This window comes from Aptenodytes patagonicus, chromosome 15, assembly GCF_965638725.1.
Source record: "Aptenodytes patagonicus chromosome 15, bAptPat1.pri.cur, whole genome shotgun sequence".
NCBI classification, from domain to species: Eukaryota; Metazoa; Chordata; class Aves; order Sphenisciformes; family Spheniscidae; genus Aptenodytes; species Aptenodytes patagonicus.
The window spans coordinates 12332856-12349633 of NC_134963.1; the positions used below are offsets into that span (position 1 = coordinate 12332856).

At 40.1% G+C, this 16778-nt stretch overlaps 1 protein-coding gene across 1 annotated transcript; it reads right to left on the reverse strand.

Moving 5' to 3' along the window:
- Positions 1-1948: 1948 nt before the first annotated feature.
- Positions 1949-15538, reverse strand: LOC143167442 (serotransferrin-2-like). Its single transcript, XM_076352882.1, has 17 exons — positions 15487-15538; positions 12835-12998; positions 11604-11703; positions 10353-10529; positions 9708-9870; positions 9538-9602; positions 8698-8855; positions 7616-7802; positions 7298-7446; positions 6984-7074; positions 6606-6674; positions 6130-6312; positions 5686-5842; positions 4876-4958; positions 3449-3633; positions 2870-3056; positions 1949-2104 (listed from the first exon to the last, which is right to left on the reverse strand). The coding sequence occupies exons 1-17, from the start codon at positions 15536-15538 to the stop codon at positions 2055-2057; spliced, it is 2220 nt and encodes a 739-aa protein (XP_076208997.1). The 3' UTR covers positions 1949-2054.
- Positions 15539-16778: the final 1240 nt, after the last annotated feature.

Below are 16778 nucleotides of genomic sequence, written 5' to 3' on the forward strand. Positions count from 1 at the left end.
GCAGGAGCCAGACAGCACAGACAGTTCCTGCTAGGTTCAGAACCGAGAGATTCAAAGCTGAAGCAGGCCAGTAGTTCATGTACTACAGTCTGTGCAAGGCATCAGACTGATGTTTTTAAACCAAAGCCAAAGCATAGGAACATCAAAAAGGCCTGTTAAGCATCTGTAATGTCTATGCCAGAAAACAACTCCCCCTTCCCCTCCCCCCCAACCCATAAAATCTTGTGTATAACCCAGATTTTTAACTTATTTCTCTTCAGCTGCATGCTGCTTTTGGCAAAACTAAGCTGGTAGATGCGTTTCTTCACTCTGTTCTCATAACCCCCTTCTCTGATTGAAGTGCAGTGTTACGTGGGTCCCGCAGATGGCATGTAAGCTCCAGTAAAGAAAGCAAGGGAGCACCTCAGACCTAAACAAGCATCCTGCTGTTCCCCTGCTTCTTCAGGGCTACGGCTTGCTGGCTGCAACACAGTATACGAGGATTATGCTCTGTTACCATACTCGGACTTGCTTCATTCACTGTTTGCCTCTCCCTTTTTTCTCTGAAAGGTAGATGAGTTTGGACTTGCATCCTCTCTCTGTTGTTTGATTAGTCAATGTCAAACAATGGGATAAATGAGAAAGAGAACAGTCTTGGCTAAGATGCACTGAATCTAAAACCCTTGCTGCTGGTCAGAGTGCAATTTTTTTCTTTCTCAGGAAGACAAAAGGGGGAGGAGAGGGGTGACAGTAAGTCAAACAACAGAAAAGACAAGGTAGACAAAGACGTGGAACTAACTGTTTAAACCCAGGTATTCTTAGTGTTTTTTACAACTGAGTACTTTACTGCTGCCTCACTTTGTTGTTTTTGGTGGAGGGGTTTTTTAATGTTTTTTCCTTTATATGGCAGATACATTGACTTTATCTCTATTGCAGCTGGCATGTCTTCACTATTTGCATCTCATTTATTGCTAGCTGAGGTTAATACAACTGCAATATATGTAGCAAGGATTGGAAAGTTTGGGGTGAAGGATCTTTTAATTTTTTTTTTTTTTAAATTAAAAATCTTAACCTTGCCTGGTTCAGGGTGCATGGGAGCAGACGGTGATAACACTCTTGCAAACTGAAATGAGCCCTGTCCATGAAGAGCCATCCACTCTAAATCTTTATCCACTGACAGGCAAAACAAATACATGATACATTCTGTTCAAAAGGCTTCATATCATGTTCAGGCAGTTTCTACTTGTAAAACCAATGCTGTTTAATTGATAAATCATATTTTGACACTTCAGAGAATCATAGATTCAAAGGGTCAAAGTACTATAAAGTAATGGTTGGAGTTTTTGACAAGGTTGAATATCCATTGCTTTCCTTCACCTTAAGGCTGCAAAGCATCCAGTTCTGCTGGCTATTAGATGCCTTAATACATTAGTTTGTGAGAGAAAAATGTTTTGATTTACTCATATAAATCCTTGGTTAAAAAAGCAAATACATTCTTCCTAGTTAAAAGCAGAAAAGACTACTGATTCTGATAGTAATTGCATATACAGCCTATAGCATATATGTGTATTCAGCAAGGACTATCTAGCTGCAACCAAAATCACGGATACAGGAGGACAATGTTGCAACAACCAAAATGTCAGCTGATTTTTTTTTGCATGGAAACAGTTTATAAGACAAGCAAGGCAAACTGCTACCAACTAACCTGTGCCACTCATGACAGTCTGTATTTTAGTCCATGGTATTGGCCCTGCTATTTCCACAAAAATGCTGATTTCTCCATAGTAGTTGTACAGAACTGCTGATCCTAGTTCTGTGCTGTAGGTTATGCAGACTGGCCTGTGCTGTTCCACGTGATGCCATGCTCCAAACAAGAAAGGGGTGACATATGAGTAATATTACATTATCATGAACGTAAAATCTGCTTTTTTAAAAAAAAAAAAAGAGTATTCAGCATACATTTCTAGAGATGACTGTTTCCTTGCTGATTGCTTTGGACAGGTTAGACTTGCATATTTCCTTGTTTTCAACATTGATGGTGATGTATGTGCCTTGCAAAGCCTCTGTATTAGCTGTCAGTTCGATGAGGATGCACAAATATCCTGTTTGCAGAAATCTAAGATGCCTACGAACCAGTAAGAAAGTATACACTTAAAGATGCTATCAGCTTTAAAAATAACAGATTCTTCAGATACTATTCACCAAAACAGCAGAATAGAGGTAAAATTCCCCTTTTGAATTTCAGTTCTTTAACAACTTAGACTCACAGAAGTCTAACTTACTGTGTAATCTTCATTTACTTCAATACAGATTTTTAGATCCCAAAACAGCTTGACCCTGGCTCATAGACAGTTTTAGTGATAGCTAAATGCATACTTCATAGAGCTTTCAGTGGAAAACAATGAAAAAACCATCCCTTAAGTTTATAAAGGTTTTGATCTTGAGTTCTCTAGTGCACTCTTTTTAAAAAGGAAATTATTTAACTTATTTTGAGGTTAATTCAAGAATTAAATATAAAATTTCTTATCTTCTTCCCAAGTTTGGCATATCCAAATGAACATTATATTCCCTTTTCCCACAACTGATCTTTGGAATTGAAAGTAAAAATTTCAGAGTGGGAGTAAAACAGTCCTGTTTCAATAACCTCATATTTGCTCTAAAATGTATTTGTTATTCTGTTCCTGCAGAGCTCCAGTTTCAGTGCTTTTGGATAGGAGTTGTAAGAGGCTCTAAAGGAGCTCCAAACACAGTACTCCTTGGAAAACTGTTACTAACAGGATTATGTAGAACATACTTCTCCATTCAGTCTAAACAAAAGGGCAATAGCTATGCACAGAAGGCTTCCCGCTTTGCATTTTTCTCTAACTCAAAATTAAGAACTTGACTTTACCTGCAGGTGTACAGTTAAACACTGATTCTGCCAGTTGAAAGAAAGACACTCCAAGAATTTCCTGATATCTCATGTGACTTGCATGAACAAGGTACTGAGTAGTATCTTTGAAAAGCAGATCACTTTCGCCATACTTCCACGACCGAAAGAGATGGAATTCAGAATCCAGTTTGCTTCCCAGAGATTCCTAAACAGAAAAGAAGTAAATTCCACAGCTTGGATCATAAATAGCAAAGTTAAGCTGGTGACCCTCAGTTTTATAGCAAAATCTAGCCGGGAAAAGGTTCCACTTTCACCTAGCACTGTACTTATTCATACAAAAAGATGCAGTTTTGCAGTGGCTTATTTCTCAGCAAAAGAAGTATAACCACTGTGGAATGGCAGCTGGTGCCAAAATGCCCCTTTAGAGAATCCAAATAACTATTTTCTCAATCTTCTATGCACTTTCTTAATTCTTTCATATTGGACCTGAAGGCATTTTATGTATTTAATATATAAAGCTTTTGATCTGAAAGGGTTTTCAGCAGTCATACGTAACAAGTGATAACATGCTAACTTTTTCCCTGTTATCTGCCTTACCTGGGATTTCATTAGAAAGTCATAGATTTTAGTGACAGTGACTGGTCGAGTCATGACTGTGCTGGGGGGAATGGGGCCAAGGTTACAGCCTGCCCATTCTGTGACTGCAGCACGCGTTCCATCCGGACACAAGAGTTCAAAGTCAATAGGGGTATAACCTTTTGCCCAACCAGACCTGTCCAGATCTGAAAAGAAGATGAAGTGAAAGCAAATCCTTTTAAAAAATGATAGCAGAAGACAGGGTGAATCTCATGCAAAATGTTAAAAATTGAGAGGAAGAAGTTTAGTCAATATGTTCAAAACAAATGCAGCATACTATGTGGTCATTTATTAGGAACAGGGTAGTGTTTTCACTGCAGAAACAGGCCAGTGAACTTAAGTTGCACCTATCAACTAAAAACTAGAGTAACATCAAGGCATACGAACAGCTTATCATGCCTCATCTTCATCTGTAATCAGATTGCTTTCTGAAAACAAAGCAATTCAGCCTGCATGTCCTTTGCTTCCCCAAACAAACTGCTCATCGCTGCATGAATTCCTGTGGGTTTCCAGGCCCTTAAACCTCCACTTGATTTCAGAGAGATTCCTCTCTTAGAAAAGTCTCTTCTGTTACTGAAATTGCCTAAATTAGAATTTCAGTGTGCTTTATCAGGCTGAACAAAATGGGGGTTCCCTTTCTCTTCACCTCTATGAAAAGGCAGCATACTTTGGCTGTTAGAGCAGTGGCATAATTTAAGAAATTGAGGGGATTTAAGCTACTGTAACCAAAACCATTTTCATCAACAAAATCCAGTTACTAGACTGTTGCAAAGATCAGTATTTCCCGGAGGAATTTAAACATTTCACAGTGTAGTAACAATGTTGTTTTAGAAATTGTGAAAGGCAAAATAATTTGCAGTATTTTTACCTATTAAGCTATTTGGACTTTTTATTCCATAAGTGCCTGTGAAACAACATGAGGAAGTTGCCATGTCACGATGAAGCCATACAACATCTCCCAGCACAAACAGCCCACAGCATTGCCCTTATCTGCCATTTTCATTCTTGAGACTCTGATTAAAACCAACAGGTACATGCGCTATGGCTGCCTATGGGAGAAAGTCTGGTGGGAAAAGTCGCTTGCTTTTTAAAGCTTTGAGCTTTCCAAAAATTAGTGCAGTCTCCAAGGATGATTACTCCCCAACACACACCTTGATCTTTGCACTCAGTGATTCCTCTTTGCTCTCTAACACTGAACAGTATCTGAACTTCGAGCTTTACTGGAACACCTACATGCAGGAACATTCTTGCAATCTTCCAGTCACAAACACAAAGCAATTAATGGACATAGATTAAACCTGTAAAAGCTGATCCTCACGAGTGATAGTCAATGTGTGGGAAGTAACTAATGAACATTCTCAAAGGAAAAGAGAATATCTGCATCTCACTCTCTATGTTCTGGAGTAGGTTAGAGTGTTCCAGGAAAGCTACATCTCCGAAGCTTCTTCCACTGGGATTGCCAACTAGGCACCTAGTGCAGGAAAAAAACCAAGAAGTTATCAGAGACAGCCACTACACAATGACTGACATTTGGACAGTCATCTGAAGCTAAAACAGGAGTAGCTGGAAGTATCCCCCTAATCTGTAATTACTTGGTGGTTATATGGAACAAGTTAGTGATATCAGTATAGACCTTGATGGACAGTGTTCACATATTTGATAAAACAATCCCTTTCACCCCTTAAAGCAGCTCCCAAGTCAAAGTTGTGGCACAATGTCCATACAGCCTCACCTGTGCCTAGCCAGGAAAGAGAATGTAATTCAACTAAATGCATTATATATATTCCATAAGAGTGCTTTCACCTTTAATACTCTGCCTCTGCTTCAACTATGTTTTTTTTAATATCTCCAGTCTATTTAATTACCTCCTGTACCCTACACTGCTTTTTACCACATCACCTCTGCTCTCTGACCCTCTAACTATCTTTCAGCCCTTCTCTTTAATGAGTCAGTACCAATGCACTAGGCCTTTCATGTTTGGAAGCACTGTCTTGCTCTGGAAATGGTTTCATGACTGTTTTAAATCACCAATCAGCTGAACATCCCATAGCAACTGCAACCAAAACAGAATACATGCTAGCAAAAGTTTATACAGCCAGTTGCTTAACAGAAAAAAAAACTCCAAAGAAAACCATCAGCAAAATAATAAGCCAATTCTGGCTATTGCTCTGCATTTCTGACTCCAACAAAAGGCTTACCTGAGTGCTCCCATATTGCCATAGTAACGTTCATTGTGACTTGCAGCACATCTGCTAGATACTCGAGCCCCTTCCACCTCACTGTCTCCAATGCACACCCTGCACAGGTTTCCATCTGCTCCTGGCATGCAGCCCTTCCAAAAGTAATTCTGATAAACTGAGTAGAGAAAATTGAGGTGAGATTAGGGCAAGGTATTCCAAAGCCTCTTCAGGCATGGGAAAAGACAGGAATGGAATTCCATCCTAATAGCTAGCAAGAAGAGGGCTAAATAGTGTGAAGAATCACACATAGTCAGATAGGAGGAAGGGCTGCTTCAACACCCTCTGAGACTGCAATCATCACTTGCTGGTCAAATCCTCATGGCCCCATCTCCATTTTACTCCCAAATTTGGGGCTTCAGATTTCCATGGTCTAGTCAACAGATAACCCAGAGTAGCCCTTACCAGAGCCAACGTCACAGTTCTCAGTATCATTCTCCAGAGCTCCCATTGTGTATCTGGAGAGCAGTAACCATCCTCCAGGACTATACAGGTGACTGTGGCAGGATCGCCTTCCCTTAAGGTTACGGATGTTAATCTGTTTGGCATTTTTCTTAGCTAGGGCAACAGCATAAACTGGTGGCAGTGCTGTAAAACAATGACAACAACCAGTTATACCACGGCAATTATTCCAGACAGGTACAGCCCCCTTCTTCCCTCCCTCATCCTGTCACGGTATCTTCAGTTACAGCAGAGGATCTGCATTCTTTGCTTAGCCACAAAGCTCTTGTCCTAGCTGCCCTGCATTATCTGTAAAGCTCCTACTGAACATGCACAGCAATTTCTTTCCCAAACCAACATGCAAATACATTCCTACATAAATCTTAGAGGCAGCCTCAGGAAAACCTAAACCTTTTGCCTTCTCAAAGTTGTCCTGTTACCTTTGCGCTTAAGATGAATTAGTTTCCCTGTTTCCTCCGTGCTCTTAGCAGCCGGGGCACAATCTCCCCCTGGAGAGGAGAGACAACCATTAAGGATCTTGTGACTGCTGTCATTCCTATTACATGGCAGCATCCCATCAAACACCTTGCAACCCTCTTGAGCCATGTCAGCATCTCTGTCCCTTTTCCAGAAGAGATATAATAAACAGCCAGACCAAATGCTAGAGCCAGTTAGTGGAAGAGCTGGGAAGAGTATTTGGACATATATATTGATTCCTGCTTCCATCACAACACATCACAAACTGTGGAGATTTAACTATATTTTTAATGGTACTTGTCTGATTCCCTCCCTTATGCTAAGGTCACATGAGAACTTACCGTAACATTCTGCAGCTACAGGAACCAATCCACACCTCCCTGCAATGTAGACATGCGTTGCGTCCAGGGTGACTGCATCAGCCTCACTACTCTGCCAACAGCATTACAGAAAATAACAAAAACAGGATTTGCGTGAATTGTGTAACCAAGCAGCTATACTTCCCCACTGGTTGGAAATTCCCCTGCATAAATTTCCTCTCATTCCCACTGGTTCCTCTAGTGTACAAGCTGGTTTTCCTCTTGTTCAGCTCAGACAAGGACATACACACCCTGTGCAGTCTTATCATATACTCTGACCAGAGGGAGTCTCCTACCTTGATCATTTCAATGCATTTGGTCATGGAAGTTGCTTGGACACAGACTAATGGGTCAGATTTGATGCTCAGTGCCCACTCCTCACATTTGCGCAGCTCAGCGTCACTGATGCAGCACCAACGCACAACACTGTTGTCCAAAGAGCTCCCTGCATTAGAAGGAAGGAGCACAGTGAGATCATGTCACCTATGCACCAATCTGTTCTTTGCTAAGGGGACATTTAGGTCTATGCGCTTGTGCCTGGCAGGGAGGAATAACATGGAAAGAGAACTTTTTCTTCCCTTTCCTTAGCTACAGGCCTCTGGAAGGCTTCTCACCTTCATGGCCAAGTCCCTTTAGGAGAGCTACATAATCCAGACCAAGGACATAGGCAATCTCTAGCTGCTCCTCAAGAAGCTGCAGGTGCTGAGTGGCGTCCCGGAACAGCAAGTTCTTTCCCCTGAAGGGTGCTGAGGTGAAGAGTTCAAACCTGGCTCTTTCCTTTCCTTTTGGCCCAAAGAGGCGCTAGGAAAAGAACAACACTTTTAATTGCAACAGATCTGTTCATCCTTCCAGTAACAGGCAGCCTCATCCTCCTCTCCCTTCATATCAGTGGTTTGTAACATAGCACTCAGGGTTCCATCACACTGGGACAAAGCCCACAGGTACTGCAGTGAGTGGATGGTTCCAGTCCTAAAAGCATTATATGATTCACTTTTTTGAAGAATTTTTTCCCATCTTAGTTATTCTAATTTATTGGACTGTGCTCAATGTCTCCTACCCTGGAAAGGCAACTGAGGGAGTATAGCTGAGTGAGAAACATTTGTGATAAAGATCAGTGCAGTAAAGGGGTGCAAGATATCTTGTGCTTTATGATGGGGAAGCACCATGTGCAAAGTAGCTCTGTTCAGCCTGATGGTACTGGAAGAGAAGAAAGCACTGGGAAGTGTACTAGGAACACTGCTGCATAGCCATTGCTATGTGTGGGGGAACACAGCTAAGATATGTGTGAATATGCACTGACAAAGGCATATGAAGTTCTCTCAATAAAGAAGAGATTTTGTACAACTGCTATCTGCCAGAGTCCACATGACAGCACAACCCAGCCCACTGGGTTGAATTATTCACTGACTGCTGGACTATTTTAAGGGCCAGATAGCTTCATAAATTATTTAAATTTGCATTTAAATATGCATTTCAGGTTCAGCTTCAAATAGATTCCTGGACATCAAGGTAACAGATACTATTACAAGTTGAGAAAAAGAGAGGAACAAAGGTGAACCTGCCTGAACCTATGTGTCTCCCTCAGCTACATAAGAATTCACGTAAGTTCCAGGGCAAGATGAACACCATTAGCCATTTTCCAAAGATGGAAGAAAAGCCTGTGTCTGGAGATATACAGCTTATACTATCCACTCACTTGGATCATGGTAAGGAATTTGTTGGTGATCTTCTGGAAGTTGTGGCGGGTGATGATGCCACGGCCAGGCCCCTTGCCCAAGTTACAGGTGCTGTATTCAGTCAGCTCAGCTGTAGTCCCATCAGGACATAAGAGTTCATATTCCTGTTGTTCTGACTCTGAAACAACAGGACACTCATGAATCTATGAAGTGAGACATGACTTGGCAGCAGGCACAGAGATGGAAGGTAAAACGTTTTTCAGAGGAGGTTGCTCAAAGATTATGCAAGCAGCACAGTGTACCAAGCACACTTGGCAAAGTTGTCTTTGATAGGCTCTTCTCTTAACAAAGAGAGGGACCTCAGCCAGAGGTACTCCAAAATACTCTTTAAACTGTACCCCTGTAAATACGTTTGTTTAAAAATACTTACCTGCAAATACTACTGCTAACCACCTTCAAAAACGTCGATACAGAGCTCGACTGAGTTTAAAAATACAAAACAGGTATATGGGAACTGCACGTTCTAGCAGCTCAACACACTGAATTTTAAAAGGAATCTTGTAACTCAGGCAATGCAAATACACACAGCTGCGTCAGAGACTTCAGGCTAAAGAAACCACCTGTATAAAAACTTCTGTCTGCTCCCATTCTAAGAATCTCCTGTGAGCAATTATTGCTCACTTACTCTTTCCTTTTCTGTTTCCTTCTGACTTGTGTGGAGAGCCAAGAAATACCACTGAACTGCTTTCAGGGATTGAATTTTCCCTGGAAACAACAAAAATATAGGCATATTCCCCAAACTCCCATGGAGGAAAGGGCACAGCCAGAGGTTAAAAGGAATCTGAGTTTTTAGGATTTACCTGTGGCACTCATAATTGTTAGATGATCTAAAAAGGCAACATCTGCCACTCCATTCTTCAAGCACCTGCAAGAAGACAAATGCCAGCTTATTAACGTTACCTGGCTTTTCCTCCCACACAGGTTCTTTTTCCCCTGAAGGTAAATTCAGTGCAATTGTCACATAGCTCACCTGAAGGCTCCCTCAGAGTCATAAAAGGGTTCGTCGCTGCTTGTCTCACAGAAGTGGTTCTTGTCTCTGACATAGGATTTTTGTCCTTGGCAGAGCGCACACAGTCGAGGAGCAGCAACACCAACCCCAGGGATGCAACTTGCATTGAAATACTCACTGATTACTGCAGATGTAGGGGGGAAAAAACAAAAAGAAAGAAAAAAAGTTAAATGGGAAAAAATAGAAGAAAGAAAAGGGGCCAAACATATCATGGGCATAACTAGGACTATGGTGCTTTCAAAAATAAATAAATAGAACAGCAAATGCAGCTTTGTTTTCTAAACTTCAAATTTGAAACATTTGCTGGAAACAAGTGATCAAATTGTGCTTGGTTGAAATCATCCTTGTGCTGGCTAGATATTGCAAAGATTTGTTCCCCGTTGCATACAGAACACAAAATTTTCTGTTTTGGTAACAATTCTGCTGCTTTGAGATCACTAGAAAAGTTCTGAAGAGAGCTAAAAGCCAGTATAAAAACACTCCAAGAGGATATCTCATGCACAATGCCCTTCAGTTTCCACATAGCTCAGTTCATTCTACATCTGCTTGCATTTCACTCACTTTTGCTGAGGGCAGAGACATAGCCCTATGGCTCCTATCACCCACCTTGGCTCAGAGGTTGCGCCTCATCCCAGGAAAGATCATTTCTTGCAAGGAGAAAGCCAAGTGGAATATTCCAGCCTGATGTCCATCTGGCTCCATTGTGGCAGCTGCGCGCACCTCGTAGCCTCTGGATATCCAGAGTTCCTCGTTTGGCAATGGCCACAGCAAACACACAATTTCCTGCGATAGGACAAAATATGTAACAGAAATAACTAAATCCCAATTCTGCAGCTTCCATCTGTGTACAGGAGTTCAACTACTTCTGTGAACATGGCTAAGGAGAAAAAAAAAAAATCTTAGGCATATGAAACATAGGTACTCATGCCAGGAACTTTACCATATACTGGCTACATGGCACCTTCTCGAACTGAGCAATGCAAGTGACGTGCAAAGCAAGAATGTAAAAATCTGGTGGAAAAGGCTTACAAGATCATCCAGCTCCATCATCCAACGCAATTCCTTCTCAAGAATTTTGAACATTTGTATCACACTGTTTAGGTATTGTAATGGAAAGAACTCCTATGTCTTATCCTCAGAACATACTTTCCACATGAAACATCAATTCCACTATGATTTCATGGTTCTTCAACCAAAACAAAATTCACTTCTGTTCTCATACTGTCCCCTTATTAGTCTCTTCCTACATCCATCTGCTAATTTGGCTTCCTTCTCAGATTCATGTCCCACAAGTATTTTCTACTGTATGCTTGATTTTGGCTCAGACTTATTTATTCTTGCCTTATAAATCATTCATTGCACAGACTGTTCAGGTCTGCCAGGAATGAAGAGAAATCTTACCATGACAAGATCCTCCACCTTATATTCTTGTCTCTTTAGGGTGAGAAGGAGAGAATTAATTCATGACAGAAGATAATCTCTTAAAGAACCACTAGTAAATGTTCAGTTACACCAGTAAAGAGCATGGTATAAGAATTGACACGGATGGAATAAACCCCTTCTTATTCCTACAAGATGTAGAGCTCCAGTACACTAGTGCTGCAGGCAGGGGTACAGACAATTTGTCATAGTGACAGTACCACAGGCAGAAAGGCTACTAGATACAAAGCACCACTGGTATTTTATGCATCATCACTAAGTATTTTAGAAACAGTTGTTAGTCACCTCCATACTCCTATAAAGTTAGTGAAAACATATAGACTTTTTTTCAAGAATTCTAGAGCTTTGCCTTTCACCGCACAGCAGTTTATTAGCCAAATCAGAAGTACAGCTTATTCTTTTGCTTTATGAACCTACCTTGATCATAGATCTCCTTTGCCACCACTGTCAAACCATATAGCTTTACAGCAGAGTAAACATCTCCAGCATCCAAGGAGGCAGCATCTGCTTTATTCACCTTAAAAACAACAGCAAAATCCTCAAAACAAGTGTGTTTACAGGAACACAACAGAGCAGCTTCAAGAGCAGAGTTTCTACCTGAGAAGCAGTAACCAGTGATTTTTACAAGCATTTGCTTTGTTTTTAATTGAATCCCTGCTACTAAGCATGATGAAATGTTAGCAATGAAGGCTGAGTTACCTTCAAAAAATACCAGTTCTTTTCCAGCAACATCCTTTCTCACCTCTTCTTTGGGCCTTCCATTCCCAAAACACAATTCTGATGCCAACTGAAGAACAAGGCAACCCCTATTTCCTCCTACTGCTCCCCCAAGACCCCAGATTCTTCTCAGACTTCTCCTGGCTATAATCTTGCCATAACCCAGAAAGTGGAACTGAAGTCTATTAACAAGGGTTGCAGGACTGAATGAAAACATGAAATAAATCATTCCCTAAACCAACAAGAAAGGTTTTCTTTGTTTTGTTTTCCAGGTCAGATTTGGACTCCATTGAAGGCAACTGGGACTGAATGAAAATGAAAACTGAAATTCTCTATCCCAATCAAGTTTAGGTATGTTAATGAAATTATTCTACAGCAAATGTTTATCTTCCTTTTTCATTAGTGATTTTTTTCAAAGCATATAGCACTATGAAAATTTCATTTCAGAACTGGTCAATTACAAGAGCTTACACTTACAAAAGGTCTTATGTCTAATTTTATTCAAATTAAAGATTTTTATATTAAAAAGGCTTTGCTCTTTGCTTCAGAAAAGACTGACTAAGGGCTAAGAATAGCAGGGAAGAAAGGGAAAAGAAAATATTCACTATAGTCAGAGTAGGACCAAAACCCACAAGCAAGGGGAATGCTCTGAGCAAGTTTTAATTTAGTAGTTTGGTTTTGTCCATTTATTTCCAAGCAGCTTTTACTTATTTCCTGGAGATTGCAAGGACATCAGCTGGGGTAAAATAGTACATCTAGTAGAATGCTCATGGGTTTTAATTCTTGCCTCTCAAGCTACCGTGTACTTTGTCATATATGCAATACAATCATTTCAGTATCATTTTATTCTCCCATGGATTCTGTTTACCAGTTACTTCTTCAAAAGAGGATTTGGACTCAAAATCAGTTTTAAAAATCTCTGTGAACTCACCCTGATTTTATCAATGCAGTCATATGTATTGTGGGCTCTGATGCAAGAAATCCTAGCAAATGAATTGACAGTAGCAAGGGGCAGCACAGCCGTAAGTGCTTTGGACAGTTCAGCACACTTTCTCTGTTCTAGGTCAGAAAGGGTGCACCATCGGAATTTCTTCCCTGTAGGATCAAAAAATAAGTCAAGATTTGTAGGATTTAGTGAAAAAAAAACTCAATTTAAGACCTTACGGAAAAGTGAGGTTATTTTATTTTAACTTCACAAGTAAGTTGATTCTGCTCACTCACATATCCACACACTTTCAGGCACCCAAGAGATGTGCCCAAGCAGTCTGACCAAGATCACTTTTGCCCAACATGGAGGACAATGAATGTTTGCTGTTGAATCTTTACTATGTCTCTGCTTCCTCTTGACTGGGAGCAACAAACTAGTTTTTAGGTAAATTCTTCAAGAACCAACAATTATTATGGCGTGATCTTTTGCCTCAGAATCTTTCTTGATTCATCCTCCATGAATTTTAGGCAAGGTTGCCACACAAAATGAGGAAACAAAGGCAAGGACATCTTTATGGCTATGGTCTGTTTTCCTGTTGGGATAGCAAGGAGAGGAATGGCACTTACAATGTAGGGTAACCTTGTTACCATCTTCCTGTTATCAGGCTGCAGTTTTTCTCCTAACAAGTCAACTGTGATGTGACCTTATCAGAGCACAGACCTTCTACTCTTGATGTAAACAATGCATTCCCCAGGGTTTATCAGTTTTATTGCTGTCAATTGTGTCCTTGGTTATCAATACAAGCCATTCTTTTAACCTTTGCTCTGCTGTTTCCTCTGGTGCTTTCAGACACACATATTCCCATGCATAATTTATCCATACCAATCTTAATATTCCTGTTACAAAGTTCTAGAGAGTCAGAACTAAGCCTGCAAAAGAACGAGAAGTACGGAGGGAGCATGTTGGTAGGGGATCAAGTTGCTTTAGCTTTGTTGAATTTTGTCTTTAGAGAGGGGATTGTTGTTTTTTAAACAGACAATAACTGGTGTTCCAAGTCCCAGCTGTCTCACAGCACTGAGCTACGTGCTTTGTTAGAACAGCGTTTCCCACTGAGCGCCATGCTTTGTTAGAACAGTATTTCCTCCCCATTTTCTTTCCAGACAAGGACTACGTGATTTCAAATAATAAAACCTGCATCAGAGCTCCAGGGTCAGAAAACCTTAGATCAGAGAAGTATGAAAATTTTAAGTTGGAAGAAGTTCACAATTAAATGCTACTTTATAATACAGTAAACCAAATCCCTCAGTCCAGGAAGTGAGGATCTGGGACTATTTGAAATTACAATGGCAATTCTGTGACTTGGACCTTCTTGTGTTTTTAAACAATGTAATATCTAAGTGTTGCCTCAGCAATGACAAGTAACTTGCTGCACTTCCCTCAAGACAGAGAGGTTTATCTTCCATAACAACACCTACCACGAAAGACAGAAACTAGGGACAATTTGGTTATTGACAATGAAGAATCACGTACTATGTTTAACAGAGTATTGAATAAGTGTTAACCACAAAATCCTTACAATCCTACCTCTTCCAAGCAGGAAGTTAGTAAGAATTATCTTAATTTCTGGATGCCAAACAAAGAGATTAAATAACCTGCACAAGAACACTTGATAAATTTGTAGCAGAACTGAACCACTCAGTTGTCAGATCTTTTTCCAGCTGAAAACTAAGTAACCAATAAAAACCAAAACAAAACAGTGCCAGCAGAAAGAAGGAAGATGCAATTAGAAGTGGAGGAGAAGGTGAAACCTCCTTTTCCACGGGAAGCCGGGATTTGGTTCATTTAAACTGACTATGAAGCTACGTCCTAAGTAGTCCAGACATGTCAACAAAATTTCCTCTTTTGCTTTAGGCTCCGATTATTCTATCTTGGATGTACTATGACTTATTTTGTATTCTTCCTATTAAATGCCTTCTACTCTGAAATATATCATCATATACATCTCAAGAAGATGCTATGCATTTAAGGAGAAAAAAAGTGATTATTCTATATAAAAACAGCATGCAGTTATGTAACTTGAGAGAATCTTATACCATGTAATGAAAACCAGGACTGAATGCACAGAAAACACTCCAACATCTCTAACGTTGTTATTTCCAGATGTTTAAGCATTTGGCTCTCTGGCGATCTATTAATATTAAAAAAAATATTGCCTGGAATAAATAATGTTTACAATTAAAACACCTAAGTTTTTATTTCTTTGAGCATAGCATCAGACATTGGTACACCACTTGTTTTGACATTAATTCAGCACAATTCCAAAAAGAACCCGTTGTGGTTTTAGAGGGGAGCAGCTTGAAATACAGTGATTCATTTTGACAGCGTTAATGAGTACGCAGATCTCAACTATTCAAAGGAAACAAACCTTCACTGAATCGCTAAGAAACTAGTGTATCAAGCTGCTTCAAAACTAACAGGGTCACCATCTGCCAGTGATCCAACAGGAAAAATACAGGCAAATAGAAATCATAGGCACACTTCTAGCTGCAACTTGTTTGCACAGAAGAAAACAAAACCAAAGCATATATTAGAGTTTGTATCCTGGTAACCCATCCAGAGGTCACCTTTCTCTTTCCCTCTCTGCATCAGCCTTACCTGAAGACAGCAAAGTAAAGATGATTAGGACAATTAAAATCACTGCTTTCATGATTACAGCAGTTCAGCAAGGATCCTCACTCTACCCTGACGCTCTGCCTTCTCATACCAGGAATTCCACAGTGATGACCAAAGCTTCTGGAAGATCACAAAGGGGTTTGAGGCATGAACAAAGATAAACTAAGATTTAAGAAAAAAACCAAACTGTCGGAGGATGGGATGTCCTTGTATGCAAAGGAGAAAGGGACAGTGTCCTATTCCTATCCGCAGATGGAAAATATCAATGCATTTTCTGCTCTGTTATGAACAGACATAGAAAGAAATGTAAGCGTCTGCTTTTGAAATAAATTGTGCTTCTCCTGTTTCAAAAGGCACCAATATGCCTTCAGGAGATAGGTAAGACTTACATCTATCTTACAAAAAATATATCTAAAGCTAAGTGAATTGTTCAAACTACTGAACATATCTCTTTACAGAATATTGAAGGGTCCTTCTTACCTTTTTTTTTCACCTGATAAAGGTTTATCTATTGAGTACTTTTAAACAGAAAGTAATCCTATGCCTCCCTAAGAATTCAGAACAGAACTGTGACACTGTCGACTTTCTTGACTCTCTTCATTCCATTCTATCACAGCAGTCTCATCCAGGCTGGATTATTTCCCTGTTTTCTAACACTTAGCCTGGAGTATGACCTCTTAATTACTCTACAGCAGCCATGATTAACATCATTAATTCTACAGCAGAGAAAAAAACCCATATATATATATATATATATATATATATAAAAAAAAGCAGAAGTGTGCATACTGAACTGATCTGATGATGCATAAAATACTGCTAATATGGTTTCATCTTTCCTAGTCAGGAAAGAATTGACTATTCCAAAAGTCCTGGAGAAAGAAAGTCTTTTTCCTAGTTTTGTTTTCATTCTTCATCTTATGGATTTTCTTAGTACTTTCTCTGCTTCATGTATTTTTGCCAATACTTTTCCCAGATTTCTTTTGTTGCCTTATGAACTCTTCCCTAGTGATTCACAGTCCTTATTCCCCACTGGCTTCTTTTGCATTCACGTACATGGATTCCATTGCTTATCTCTGCGCTTTGTAAGTTCCCTCACTAGATCTGCAACATCTGTTGAGGTGTTATGTCTCCCACTAATCCGATCACAGAAGGAGTTACATTTCTCACTACTTCCTGAGCAAACGTTCTTAAGCCCTAAGATCTCCATTCTCTCATTTGCTAAGAGAACAACTGTGGTATTATCCCACCCCTTGACTTGGCTCACCTGCACA